This window comes from Camellia sinensis, chromosome 2 (assembly GCF_055761805.1).
Source record: "Camellia sinensis isolate YWXY chromosome 2, ASM5576180v1, whole genome shotgun sequence".
In the NCBI taxonomy this organism is placed as follows: Eukaryota; Viridiplantae; Streptophyta; class Magnoliopsida; order Ericales; family Theaceae; genus Camellia; species Camellia sinensis.
The window spans coordinates 98285624-98301157 of record NC_138962.1 but is presented as its reverse complement, the minus strand read 5'-3'; the positions used below and the strand labels follow the sequence as shown (position 1 = coordinate 98301157).

The following is a 15534-nucleotide window of genomic DNA, read 5'->3' as shown; positions in this document are numbered from 1 at the left end:
CGAACTGTCTTCACTGTGTGACTTGCTATGCGGTAAGGAACACGTTACCTCTTTGGACCTACCTCAAAAGACATGTGGACCCCACTCAAATTTGGGCTCAAAGTTAACCCAAATTAAGCCTATAAAAAACCATAATTCTAACAATTACTTGATATTTGATCAAGTTGTGATCATATTATGAATGACGACAACATTTATAAAAAATATAGTTCCAAACCGAATTGTTTTACATTTTCATGGTTCTGTTTGGATTGCTTTCCCAAGTTTTTCATAGTTCAATTTGGTTTCAAATTTCATAAAATTGTAGATCTTTACTCACAAATCAAGCCATGCCCACTTCTAACCCGCCCCATCCTCTCCCCCCTCCCAAAATGAAGTTCTGTTGTGACAAATCCCCAATCGAAGTGCTTGTGTTTCCTGCAATTCCAGCTTGTTTGGTTTCATAACTCATGATTTACTTTTTAAAAAATTAAATTTTTTATTTTTCGTATTTTTTTTGTTTTTACTAATTTTTTTGTAATATTTTAAGTAATTTTTTTTTAATTTTTAGATACACCCAACGTAAATACACTTAAAAGTATAATATTTGTGAAATTTTTTTAAAAAAATTCATTAAATATCAAAAATACAAAAATACAAAAAAAACGAAAATTCAGTACATTTTTTGTATTCTTGTGTATTTATTATTTTTTAAAATATTTTTTTTACAAATATTTTAATTTTTAGATACATCTAAATAAGATGCATCTAAAAAAGTAAAAAAATTACTTAAAATTTTAAAAATATTCACTAGAAAATAAAATATGAAAAACAAAAAACTTAATTTCTAGGAAACTGAATTCAGAAAATTGAAACCAAACACACTATTGGACCTGTGGAAGCCCACCACAGGTCCTGTTTCAATGATCCGAACCGTTCAATGCGTATACTTCATCTAGTATTCGTGCAAAAAATTGCCTTAATTGGATATCATAACCACTTAATCAAATCATATTTTTGTCAACGGTAAATATGATTTTCAAAATAAATTATTAGCAGAAATCTGATCCGATCAAGTAACTATTAATATCTGATCAACATAATTTTTTATAGATACAAAAATACTCGATAAATTCTACACATTAACGATTCGAATTATTAAAACAAAATGCATGTTGAATCCCATAAACCAAATAGCACGGTTCAGTTCACTATGTGAACTAGTGAGAATTATTCCCCCCCTTTTTATTTATTATTATTACTACCTTTACTAAATAGAATGTGTGTTCAAGAACAGGAACTAAAAAGTACTCGGAGATAACACAAGTAAATTGAGTCCCCCCCGCCCTTTTTATTTATTATTATTACTACCTTTACTAAATGGAATGTGTGTTCAAGAACAGGAACTAAAAAGTACTCGGAGATAACACAAGTAAATTGAGTCTACTTGTCTGGAGGTGTTGAGATTTGGCCCACTAGCCTAATAGTTACACCTTAGAATATGGTAAGAAAGGTCCGGATCTGAGTTTATAAAATAGCAACAAATCCTTCCAATTATAATCTAACTATACTAACATACTACCGCTATCTTTGTTAAAAAAATAAAAATTGAGTCTACTTTTGCATTCTAGTTCAACATGACAAATAAACCTGAGGTACAAACCAACCAAATTATCTCCAGGCAACACAAGAAGTTTCAGTAGATCAGTTACCTAAATAACCACATAACATGTCCAAGTTCATCCCTGTTTTTATAGGCTAAAGGGTAAAAGTAATAAGGGAAGTGATTCATCCCCCGAAAGGGGGGACCCCCCGAATCCCCCGAAAATCCATTTTAAGTAAAAAAAAAAAAAAAAAAAAAGAAAAAAAGAAAAGAAAAAGAAAACAGTTTCCAAAAAAGGAAATTAGGGGGATTAGGGGGAGGGATTTTAGGGCTCTAAATCATTTTCCAAGTAATAATATATTGCTCAGTCATCATGCCATTCATTCACTCATACACCTTCATTTCATTGCTTTCTAGCAAAAGCATCAGCTATTTTCAACATGAAAATAATAAATAAATAAAATAATTAAAAATTAAAAATAACATAAAATAATCCATGAGAGTCTACAGGGTCTCTTGTAGTAGCTATACTTAAAAAATGAAACGAGCAGAAAAAAAAAAAAAAAAAAAATGAACGAATAGATCACCTTGCCAAACCAAACAGAGCCATCCATCAGTAAGAACAGAGTTAAAGATACAACAAATTTAACATATAAATCCACGCTCAAACTTTTTTTTATTGGGTGAATAACATGCTCGAACCTATCAAGTTCAAAACCCAGAATGTTCAGATCTTCTGGTCTACATCGGAAGTCCATCTAACAATCTCTACACAACAAAGTTTTGCAACAACAAATGTCATGATGCCATTGACACTTACAATTTAGAATACAAATACACAGTGTGACAGTCACAACACATCTCTATTTCCTTTATAATCAGTGCGACCACTTAAAATCCAAGTCAGAAGTCCTTTTTCAATAATGCAAAGCACATACCAGTCTCAAACACGCAAAAATTATCAGGATAAATATCCGTACAATGGTCAACAGGTCAGCCTTTCTCTTCCACTAACAACTATCACCATAATTTGAAAGCCTAACCTTTAAAAAATGCCGCTCAAAGAATAAGAGGCAAGATAGAAACAACATCCCAGTTTGCTCTTTCATCGCTTCCATCTGTATATTCCACAAAAGATATTTTTTGTAGATCCTAAACCTTAGATCGCCTAAACTCAAACCAAATCTCATAGTGATTGAAGAGTAAACTATCATGCGTGTGCTTCCCAATATATTCAATCCCTAGTCTGTTTAATCTCTTTGTACACTCATCTCCACCCAAGCGTGAACAGAATTTTATGTTGTGCGACACAAAGATTCGACCTTCATGAGGTTTTAGTTTCTTTGCTAATCTCTCCAATCCAACCCAAACAAGGTTATCAGGCATGTGAAGGAAAACAGCACTAGCGTAGATCAAATCATACATTCCAGAACCAAACTTACTGAAATCCATATCTTCACCTTTCACAATCAGAGGGCGCTTTTGCAATAATCCTTGGGATGGAAGTTCATACCTAAGCGCAGACATTAAAGAAAGCTCATCTCTTTCAAGACAATGGAAGTTTCCTGGATTCAGGTACCGTATGAAATGCTGGCCTACACGAAGTGTCCCACATCCAATTTCAAGAACACGAGCATCTGGGGCAAGGTGAACAGACTCTGCAAGGAATTCAAACACATCTCGCCCTCCAGCCCAGGGTTCCCCATAGTTGCTGTGATGCTCTTCTACGAGGAGCTCACCAGGACAAGGTAGAGCTGTGTGGTTGTTTGATTCATCTCCTTCATAGTGTGATATGCCCTTGAATCTGAAAGTTTTTGGAAAAGCTTAATCACATTACTGATTTCCAAATAAAAGAAACATAGTTGATGTGATTAGAGCATCTCCAATCTTTACATTTCTTTTTCCATCAAATTTGAGTTGAAAATTTGGTTAAAAGCTTTGATCTGATATGAAACACTCCAATTCTTACTCTCTTTTCTCCATCAAATCTTTTGCGAATTTACAAACTTATCCTAAAAACTTATTTTACCCATTTTTTATCAAAGAAAACCATATCCAATCCTTACTCTTTCTAAAATCTCATCAAATTTGAGTAAAATATGATTGTTGGGAATTTGATGAATTCGGGGAAAGGAATCGTTTTATCTTCGATTTTGTGAAAAAATTGCCTCTTCCTTGATTTGATACAGATTTGATAAATGGTTTTATTTTATTTTATTTTTATCAGGATTTGATAAAATGGTTGAAGAGCACACTTTTAGCCATTTATTTCCCATCAAATTAGAATTAGGTGAAAATATTGATGATGGTTTGGAGATGTTTTATAAGTCCATAACTTGTCAATCTTGAACCAGAACAGGGCACACATTCACATATATTCACAAGTATGTATGTAAAATTTTCAAAAAAAAACTGGAAAAGTTAATGCGATTAGATTCAGTGTTTGATTAAGAAACACAAATAGAAGTCCAAAACGTCAAAATTAGAATGTAGACCAAATCAGAATCCGAAACCTAAAATCTATAGGACATAATATAACATATCCCTAAAAATCCAAAACCTAAATTCACCATTTCTTTTTCAATGAAGAGCATGAGAAATATAGATTTCCAAAAATCCAACACATACATAGACAGATTGAAAGAGAGAGAGAGAGAGAGAGAGAGAGAGGTTACTGACTGAATGAGATCTTGGAGCTGTTGAGCGCGAGAACGAGGGTTAATGCCCTTACGGAGGACATTGTCGTGCATATGAAGTCCGTTGGCCTCGATCTGATCCTTCACCCATCTTATATCCTCCGCCGTCGGCGAGATCCTCTCTCCTCCAGATGCGGCGGCTCCGGCGGTGGCTAAGGCCTCCGGAGAGGGGCAAGAACAAGAAGAAGGAGGAGGAGAAGAAGAGAGAGAGGACAAGAGGACGAAGAAGAAGGTCGCGGCCGCAGCAGCAGCAGCCGAGAGCACCAGAACAGGCACCGGCACCACCACGCTCTTCGACGCCGCCGATGACCACATTAGACACAGAACTAGCACTGTATTTCGCCGATCACACCACCACAGAGAGAGATTGGTTGATTGATGTTGGCACAAGTTTTTTTTGGATTAAATTTATCGCGAGACACGAGTATTGCTGCGAATGTTGTCGTTTTTCTTTTTTTTTTTTGGGCAAATGACAAAATAAAAAAAATGGCCGGTCGGTCGGTTTATTTGGTGTACGTAAGTTCCTGTCTGAAAGAAAAACCGGACGGATCAGTATCATTTGATCGGTACGGACAAATTTATTAACAACAATGATTAATCCCACTAAAAATATCATCATTAATAGTATTAATGCATTAAAAAAGTAAAAAAAAAAAAAAATACAACTCCAAGGCCAAAACATCACATCATTAATGGCGGGACTCACTGCCACCTAATTAGTGGGAGCACTAATTAGTGCTCCCAAGCATTTTTCATTTATTAAACAACAATGCTACATATTATTAAATTTTTACCATTAATATTATCATTAATGATGTGATAAGTAAAAATAAATAAATAAATAAAATTAAGACATAAAACACATGTACACATCTGTAGTACAATAACTAATTAGTGATCTGCATCATTTTTCTTTAAAATAACAAGGGTCAATTATAATTTCAACCCTATATTTTATTTATTTATTCATTTTTTTAATCACTATAGAAAAGATTCCCTCATTTCAAACTCTGGGTTGTTTTGAAAAGTAAATAAAAAGTTAATTTTTAACGTTTTACTTATTTTAGATTACATTAAGTTTTTTATTTATAAAAAGATAAAATAAATTAAAAAAGTTAAAAAATTAATTTTTTACCAACTTCTCAAAACACCAATCCGAACTATTAAACTATTTTTGCATTGGTCCAAAAATCTATTAGTTTAGGGGTAATGCGATTTGGGTCGGTTCAAACCAAGTCACTAATATATGATAAAAGTATATGTATTATTTTAAATTTAATCTAATATCAGGTTTAATTTAATTATTTTAAATTTGACTTTAACACTTTGTTTAGTTAGGAGATTTGGAAATAAATTTGAAAAAAAAAAATGAAAAAAAAAAAACTTAACCAAATACAACATAAAAAAATCTTTAAATCTTAAACTTGTCCACTTAATTCAATAGATATGAATTATTAGTTTACTTATTTTTTTATCGTAAAGGGCTATTAAATTAATTAAATCCTTTTTACAATTATTTAAATTTAAAATATTAATTATAAAATAAATATAATCTTTGAAGAAGTGCTTTAGTTTAAGTTATAGAAAGAAATATATATGTGTATTTTTTTACCTTTTATTATTTTTTAAATTTATTTTGTAACTAAATAATATAAAAATGAAATTAATATTTTCTAAAAGAATAGGCTGGGTTGGAGTGGGATTAAAGTCTTTATCTGAAGCTCAATTCGAAAATTAAATAGACTCAAAATTTTGTCCAACCCGACCCATGAGCTAAATATTTTTTTCCCAATCTCTAGAAATATCGGCTGGGTTGGGTAGGCCATTGGGCTGATGGCCACCCTTACCATGCATCATATGCAATAATTTAATTTTATAAGAGTCATAACTTTGAAAAAAAAAATTACAACCAAACACCGCTTAAGGTATAATCAAAGAGTTCTCTGATCATAATTAAAATAATATCATAACTAATATCACAATAAGTCATAAATCATAACACTACAATAAGTCATAACCAACTACCTCAAAAATCATAGTCAAATGCACATATAGTACACATCCCATAGAATTCTCCTCAGTTTAGACTCTTTTCACATTTGTACAAATTTTAATGGAATTATTACATCCTAGTGATAACCCCCCCCCAAAAAAAAAAAATTTAAAAAAAAATACAAATTTATAGAAAAAATTTATAAATTTAATTATTAATCTACTACTATTATAAAAGTATGAAGAGCCTACCATATTTTCTACTTTTTCTAAATCTTAATTTTACCCTTTCAAATCTACTAAATTTTTTAAAAGTTATGAAGAATCCTATATAAACTAATTGTTCCCTTCTTATTTTCCTGTTTTTGCTTCTATATTGATATACATAATATTTACAAGACAAATCATTGTGAATAATTTTGGTTGAATTTTAAAATTGTATGTATTGGTTTGAATCTAGACAGAGAAAAGTGCATACGTTTTTAAAATATAGATTTGTGTTGCATTTAAAAATTCGTAGGTTATCTTCATACATTTTCTTTTTATTTAAATTATATTTTATGAATTATAATATTTACATGGTACTTTAATAACTGAGAGGGTAATTTGTATGAATAAAGTGGGCTGAGATTGGATGATGGGCCGCTTTGGGCCGTAGTAAGAAAGGCGGAGTAGAATGGTTTTGTCCATTAGCTCGGTCCAAGAAGGCCTTGTTGTTATCTCTGTCGCCACGGCCAAATTTCTGAGTTCGGTCATGGCATGCAAAGCCGAGGTGGACGTGAGGATGTACACTGAGCCCTCTTCAGGATTTGGTTTTGGGTTAGTTCGGCGTAGGTTCTTCACTAGATAGTTCGGTTTTGGCATGTGGAATCGAGGTAGGGGAAAAGAGAAGAATAGCCGAACTAACAGTGAGATCGGTTACGCCAGTCAGTCTAGCATGGCAATGTTTCGGTTGTATGGTAGCCCGGCCACGGTATAACCATCTCACTTGGTTTAAGCAGTGAGGGGGGTGTTGAAGGATAAGCATTATCCTTCAGAAGTATGAATCCTAGGAGGACTCTACGTGGAGGAGTAAGAGTCCTACTTGGATTGTGTCACACGGAACCTATAAAAGCTCACAAACATCACCTTTGGAGAGGTAACATAACTTTGTTTTCTGAATACACAGAGCTTTTGTCTATTTGTCAAGCTTACTGACTCAGGCATCGGAGAGGTTTCCGGCACACACCCGCCGGCTAGCTTACGTTTGTATTTTCAGGTGATAAAGCGACGATGTACGAAGGAGCGCAGACTTGATCAACAGGATTACACGAGAAAGTTTATTTTTTTCCCGTACAATTGGCGCCGTCTGTGGGAAAGACAGACAGGACAAAACCTCTTGATCAAGCTTTACCTCTTTAGGAACAATGGTGCACAATGAAGATTTACCGCAGTCCGCCATCGACGGGCAAACACCAGATGGGGGTGCCAAGCGTGAAGGATTACCTTCTATCCCTCCCATGGCGGACTTGGAGCCCCAACGACATAACCCCAGGAGGGATACTAGGGGGAGGCGGACTAACAGCCCCCGTCACTCTCGTTCACAAAGTCCTGACAAGCAAAGGCGGAGGATTGATCCTCAAGTTCTGGAGGACCGCGTGAAAGAGCAAGACGAATTAATAAGGAAGATGGCGGCGGACATGGAGGCCTTGAAACGCCAGATGAAGGGAAAGGGAGTGGCGACAGGAGAGGGGCGCAAAAACAAGACGCTCCCTCGTCGCTCAGAAGACCGTGGAAGGCATTCCACACCCTCACTAGCAGAGAGTAGAAGCCTCATGACAGGCGATACTCAGTCTAGAACCTCCAGAACTCGTCACTCCAGGTCTGAGAGGACGAGATCTGAGAGATCGTACACTGAAGGAAGCACCTATTGGCCCTCACATACACACCAAACAAGATCCAGACAGACGGAGTTGCCCAGATCGTCCGACTTACGAACCGTGCTCGAGGAAAAGACATGATGCAAAGAGGATGCCAGGGCACGCGATCCACACAGAGTTTCTGCCTTACAACGGTTGGCTCCTCGGACGCATGGAAGCGTCGAGGTTGGAATGCCAATACCGCGCCTGGCCTACGAACCAACGGACAAGGCACTAGCGAGGCTGCAGACCTCACCTTTCGTTCCGTCGATTGAAAACGCGCCCCTACCATCAGGCTTCCTTCAGCCCAAATTTACTACATATGAAGGGAAGACGGACCCCTACTCACACTTGAGCCACTTTCGCCAGGTCATGGCTATATACAGGCGAAACGAGGCCTTGATGTGCTATAATAACCCTCACCACTGATTACCGATAAACATTGATTACCGTTAAACTGAGCTGATTATAACTGATAATTGGACTGGTTAAAATACTGAACTGACTGACTGGAATCTGGAATTAATTGACTGACTGTATCTGTTTAAATGCATAATCCATCTGTTTGACTGTTTGACTATTTGTTCATGTTTTAGTGTTTAAACTGCTAATTGAAGGCCTTATCGGCGGCCGGACCTGGACTTGATTAATGTTCTGTGTTCATTAGAATTTATAGGATTTTATGGTATAATTATCTGAAAACTGATTAGGTATGATTAAATTAGATTAAAACGAGTTAGAGTGCATGAGTTGATTTATTCACCATATTGCCATTGTTAGTGGGCCTCTTATTATAACATATTATAGCCTTTGCATACTTGAATCAAAACACTTCTTCAGCCGCATTTTGAGCCTACAACCGACCTTAGAGAGAGAGAGACTTGAGGAGTTGATTTCATCTCAATTTTGCTTGTGAATTGCTTGGTAATTGAAGTGTAGATTGCTACTTTGAGCTCCTAGACCTTGAACACAAGACTAAGGTAGGACATCCATCTTCTTGTTGTTGTCATAGAATTGATTCTTGCATGATTCATGCTTCAATTGTAGAGTTAAGTTTTGTTTTAGTTCATACATGTTGATATAGAGCATAATTCATGCATGCATGTTTGTAATGTAGAAGTTTGAGTTGTTTTCATGGCAAAAGGTTACATGCATGTTCATAAGTATGTTTAAGTCCATGATTTCATTATGTTTTGGAAACAATTGGCTCCTTAGAGCATCAAATTGAGGCTTTGAAATGATTTGAATTCTTGCACGTTGCTTGTTCTCCATGTTCATGAAAATGGTTTGAAATTGAGTTTCAATTAAACACCCTTGGGCTTTGATTTCTTAAAATTAAGCTTTGAACCATGTCATTCTATATGTTTACAAGTGTTTTCTGGAAATTCAGCCCAAGAGGATCGGTTTTGATGCTTTTGAACTTGGTTTTTGGTTTGGAGGTGCAATCTGGAATTTCCATATTTTGCACTTCCGCTTGAGCGGGGGAAGTGCCGCTCGAGCGTGGAATCCGAGCATTCAGTGTCTCTGCACTGTTTTACAGTCCGCTCGAGCGGAGGATTGGGCGCTCGAGCGGAGTCATGTGTCTCAAGCTCGAGCGGGCGTCGAGCGTTCGTCGAGCGGAGATTTCACCCATCTAGTACTTTTACAGTACGCTCGAGCGGGATATTTGATACCTTTGTTGCATTTCCGCTCGAGCGGGGAAATCTGCGCTTGAGCGGGACTTTGTCTTCCTGAATATCCTGAAACTGCTTTTTGAGTGCATCTTTGCATCCTCATTCCATTCTAGGCATTCTTAGACCTAGTTTAAGACATCTTGTTGAGGATATAGATGTAGAACACACCAAGGCAAATTAGGGATTTAATTATGATATTTCCCAACTGTGTAGCTTAGTGTGTGTTCAACCTGTGAACTGTGTAGGGTTGGCGACTGGGGAGACACGCTCTAGCATACTGTAGCCCAAACTCTGTGAGTAACAATTGTGTAAAGATATGTTCAACTGAGAATGTTTTCTGACTGTTTAACGAAACTGTTTTCTGAAGTAATTATTGTTAATTGTTTGAATGTATGTCCTATATTCTGAAATGTATTGTGGCATCCTTAGCAACTGTTGTATACTGTTACTGCTACTGTTACAGAGATCTCTGTCGGTTCCCTCGTGGGACCACTACTGTTTACTGATTGATGGCCATCATTACTGTTCGGTCTTTAAGACCTACTGTTTACTGCTATGCTAATGGATGTACCACATATGACTGAATAACTGTTCTGACTGAAAGACTGAAGTATTATTTAATGAACTGCTTTCATTACTGTAAGGACATTTCATTCTTAACCTCTTTACGCATTATGTTATTCACTGGGTTTTAGCTCACTGTTTATATATATATGTAGGTGCTCAGCCACCAGATCGGAGCTAGGAGCGTGGGTTAGACTCCAGTTTTGTCAAGCCAGCCTTTGTGCCTCACTGCGAGGTTCCGAGTTGCCATGCTATGGCTTTGGGGTGTTTTGTTTTTCCCCGTCTGTCCCCATACTGTTTGAAGTACTGTATAGACTGTCAACTACTAACCGTACTGTTATCAAGGGATTAGGTCCCTGTACTGTGTGACTGTAAATTTTTGTATAGACTGTACTGTTTGTGTATGTGAATGCATGAAAAATCTTTTGGCATACAGACTGTCATGGCTCAATGGACATTATTTATTTACTGTATTGGCTTCCGCCGGGCCCTGAACTCTGTTTTACTGTACTACTGTTAAGCAGGCCTTCGGTAATCTCGGATTACTGGCCGGTTACGGTGCTAAACCCATAGGGCTGGGTTTGGGTCGTGACATGTGCATCCTCTTCCCATCTAGCCTCGGCGACCTAGGCTTGACTTGGTTCGAGAAACTTCCAGAAGGCACCATAGCCTCCTGGGCGCAGTTGGCGGAAGCATTCGTCACAAGGTTCCGAACGAACACCAAAACCCCGGTAGAGATCGATCAGCTACTCTCCATCGACATGGGCGATAAGGAAACCTTAAGATCCTACAACAGTCGCTGTTGGGAGACCTTCAACCAGATTGGGGACTGTCCCACCAATCTCACCATTGCACAATACAAGAGAGGCCTTCCGGTTGGGAACAGACTAAGGGACTCAATCACCATGACACCACCCCTCACCATGGAAGCCCTGATGGAAAGAGTGCATCAGCACATCAGAGTTGAGGAGGATGGCACACGTGCCAAAGCAAAATCTGGCGCGACCATAGTATCAGAAAAGAAGACCTCAGCAAAGGTCAACGCGGTAGATCGTCCGAACAAGAACGGACATGGCAGACGAGACAACGGAGAGGACCGGGATAAAAGATGGTTGAGGGTCCGCATGGCCATAACCACGGTATTCAAGAAACCGATCTACCGAATTCTAAGTGAAATAAGAGATAAGCCTTTCATCAGATGGCCAGCCAAACTAGGGGAAGCGCAGAAGGACTACGACGAAAGATCGCGATGCACCTTCCATAAAGAAAAGAGGCACCGCACTGAGAATTGCACGCCATTGAGACAACACCTAGAAAAGTTGGTGGCAGCAGGTTACTTGGATAAATACATTGAAGGAGGGGCCCACCCAGCCCCCCAGGACCATAACAGCCCCAACGGAATGCCAATCGACGCCCCACCTCAAGGCGTTATCAATGTGATACATGGAGTTTTCGAACCTGAGCGTGTATGCGAGCTCAGAGGATTAATTAAAAAGGCTGAGCATTTAAGAGAGGTACTAAGTGCCCAACCTGCCATCAAGAAGGGAAAGACAGAGGCCACAAACGTCATGTCTTTTTCGGATAAAGACTTGGAACGGATATATTGCCCTCACAACGATGCCCTGGTCGTCACTCTCCGAGTCAAAGATTTTGACGTCAAGCGGATTCTGATTGACCAGGGTAGTTCATGTGAAATCATGTACTACGAAACATTTAAACAATTGAAGCTACAAGACAAAGACTTGGCGCCTGCTGTATCTCCCCTAATTGGATTCAACTCCATGCCAGAATGGCCTGTCGGCAAAATAATTCTTTCAGTCAGAGCAGGAAGCGTGACGAAACAAGTGGAGTTCTGGGTATTGAAGGTCCCCTCCACTTATAACATCATCTTGGGCAGAACATGGCTGCATGCCATGCGATCGGTAGCGTCATCCTACCACCAAGTAATGTGGTTCCCCAACGACACCGGTGTAATTGAAGAGGTCTATGGAGATCAGATTATGTCCAAGCAATGCTTTGTCACAGTGAATGGCAGCCACACTGCCAAAGGATACGTTCATTCCGTGGAAGAACCTGAGAACAATGAACTGTTCGCAGATGTAGGCAAAGCAGCTAATCAGAAAGCGGTGGAAGACTTGGTAGAGGTAAGGATAGATGAAAAGAACCCGGATAAGTTCTTTTTGCTCGGCTTATCGTTGTCCAACACTGAAAGATTAGAGGTCTTGGAATTTTCGACCTCTAATATCGAAGTGTTTGCCTGGACACCATACGACATGCTAGGCATTGATCCTAACTTCATCTGTCACCAACTCAATGTTCACCCATCTGCCAGACCAATCATTCAACGCACCCGTAGATCGGCACTCCACCATGCCGAAATAGTGGCAGAGGAAGTAGGAAACCTGTTAGAGGCAGGAGCAATCAGAGAGGTGCACTACCCAAGATGGATCTCCAACACAGTCGTGGTGCCAAAGAAGAATGGCAAGTGGCGTGTCTGCGTCGACTACAAAACAGTCAATAAGGCATGCCCAAAAGACAGCTTTCCTCTACCACGGATAGACCAACTGGTAGACCTAACGGCGGGGCATAACCAACTTAGCTTTCTGGATGCATACAGAGGCTACCCCTAAATCGCCATGCATAAACCAGACCAGGAGGTCACATCCTTTACAACTCCAAGAGGACTATACTGTTACAAGGTCATGCCCTTTGGCCTAAAGAACGCAGGGGCAACATTCCAACGGATGGTCACCAAGATGTTTGAACCATTGTTAGGCAGAACAATGGAAGCTTACATCGACGACATGGTGGTCAAGAGCAAGGATGAGAATGACCATCTCAAGGACCTAGGCGAGATGTTTGAGATCCTGAAGAAGCACAAGTTGCGCCTCAATGCGTCCAAGTGTGCATTCGGAGTAGGATCTAGCAAATTCTTGAGATTCCTTGTGACCAACCGGGGTATAGAAGCAGACCCCTCTCAGATCAAAGCAATCCAGGATTTGGAGAGACCAAACTCAGTAAAAGAAGTGCAGCATCTCACCGGCATGGCAGCTGCGCTCAATCGGTTCATAAGCCGGTCATCGGATAAACTACGACCATTCTTCCATGCACTAAAAGCCAAGTTCGAGTGGGACGAAGAATGCGACCGTGCTCTGGAAAGCTTAAAGGAATATATGTTCTCTCCACCACTGCTTGTCACCCCAATACCTGGAGAAGAACTCTTCCTATACCTTGCAGTCTCTCAGCACGTAATTAGCGCAGTGTTGGTCCGTGCGGAAGGAATCCAACATCTGCCCATCTATTATGTCAGCAAGACATTACTGGGAGCTGAAACAAGGTACCTGCCACTGGAAAAACTGGCTCTGGCCTTGATGATGGCCTCAAGGAAGTTGTCATACTACTTTCATGCCCATACCATAGTTGTCCTCACAGCCTTTCCATTTAAAGCTTTGTTTGAAAAGGCGAACTTTTCTGGGCGAATTCTGAAGTGGGTAGTTGAGTTGGGACAATACGACATCAAATTCCAACCCAGGACCGCAATAAAAGCTCAAGCATTGGCAGATTTTGTCGTAGAATTCACACCAGGAAGTCATCACATCTGCCCAGTCGACCTGACTGAAACAGCCAAACTAGGGATAGAAGTTGACGCCAGAATAGCACAACCTCTAGTACAGGATACTCAGCCAGACGCCAAGGCAGATCAAAGCAAAGCAAGGACGGAAGAGGCAAACCATGCTACACCAAGTCAAGACTCACTAACAAATAAAGACTTGGAACAATTAGATAGCAAGGGGAAGACAACAAGCATAAACCTTGAAGAAGACACCAGCAACATGGAAGATCCCAAGGCATCTTCTGATCCCTCCACTTGCTGGAAGTTGTTCGTTGGAGAGATGTGGAAGCTCTTCGTGGATGGAGCATCCAACCGGCATGGAGCAGGGCTCGACATAGTCCTCATCTCTCCAGACGGCCTAGTAGTGGAGCAGGCAATCAACCTTGGCTTCCCAGCATCAAACAATGAAGCAGAATATGAAGCGCTTCTTGCAGGCCTCAAATCAGCATTCTACATGAAGGCCACCGAACTAATGGTTTACAACGACTCACAGCTAGTAGTAAACCAAATTTCTGGCGACTATGAAGTAAAGGATGACAGGATGGCCAAGTAGCAAGAATTGGTCAAAATAAAGATCAAGAAATTCGAAGTAGTAAGGATAAAACAAATTGGCAGGGAGGAAAACAGCAGAGCAGACGAATTAGCAAGCTTCGCTTCAATGGCAGATACTTCCATCCCTCATCCGTTACTCATCGACTACTTACCAAGATCGAGGATTAAAGACCCCGAAGCAGAAGAGGTATGTTGCGCCGAACTAGGCCCCTCGTGGATGGATCCCATCATACTGTTCTTAAAAGATGGCGTCTTACTGGAAGAAAAGAAAGAAACCAACAAAATAAGAGCAAAGTCGCAGCGATTTTGGCTCTCCCCATCCATGGCATTGTACAAGAAGTCATTCTCTGGACCTTATCTAAAGTGTGTTCACCCCAGCAAAGTGGAAGCATTCTTGTTCGAGATACATGAAGGTGTGTGCGGAAGCCACCAATGAGGAAGATCGTTAGCTTACAGAGCCATTTCACAAGGATATTGGTGGCCATACATGCAGGCTGACTCGGAGAAGTATGTGAAGAAGTGCGAGAAATGTCAGAAGTTCGCACACCAAATACATCAACCAGCCAGGGAGCTCCTACCATTGAATAGCCCATGGCCCTTCGCAATGTGGGGCTTGGACATAATAGGACCACTCCCAACAGCACCCGGGAACAGGAAGTTCTTTCTCGCAGCAACAGACTACTTCACAAAGTGGGTGAAAGCAGAGGCACTGGCATCAATCAAGGAAAAAGATGTGAAGAAGTTCGTCTGGCAGATTATCATTACACGGTTCGGCATACCCAAGGCACTAATATCTGACAATGGCACTCAGTTTGACGGCAAAATTTTTAGAGGCTTTTGTGAAGAATATAAGATAGAGTTCTATAATTCTACACCAGCATATCCCCAAGCAAATGGTCAGGCAGAAGCATCAAACAAGGTCATATTGGATGGACTGAAGAAACGGTTAGAAAAAGCCAAAGGC

At 39.6% G+C, this 15534-nt stretch overlaps 1 protein-coding gene across 1 annotated transcript; it reads right to left on the bottom strand.

Moving 5' to 3' along the window:
- Positions 1 to 2226: 2226 nt before the first annotated feature.
- Positions 2227 to 4804, bottom strand: LOC114322658 (uncharacterized). Its single transcript, XM_028270011.2, has 2 exons — positions 4262 to 4804; positions 2227 to 3386 (listed from the first exon to the last, which is right to left on the bottom strand). The coding sequence occupies exons 1-2, from the start codon at positions 4591 to 4593 to the stop codon at positions 2735 to 2737; spliced, it is 984 nt and encodes a 327-aa protein (XP_028125812.2). The 5' UTR covers positions 4594 to 4804; the 3' UTR covers positions 2227 to 2734.
- Positions 4805 to 15534: the final 10730 nt, after the last annotated feature.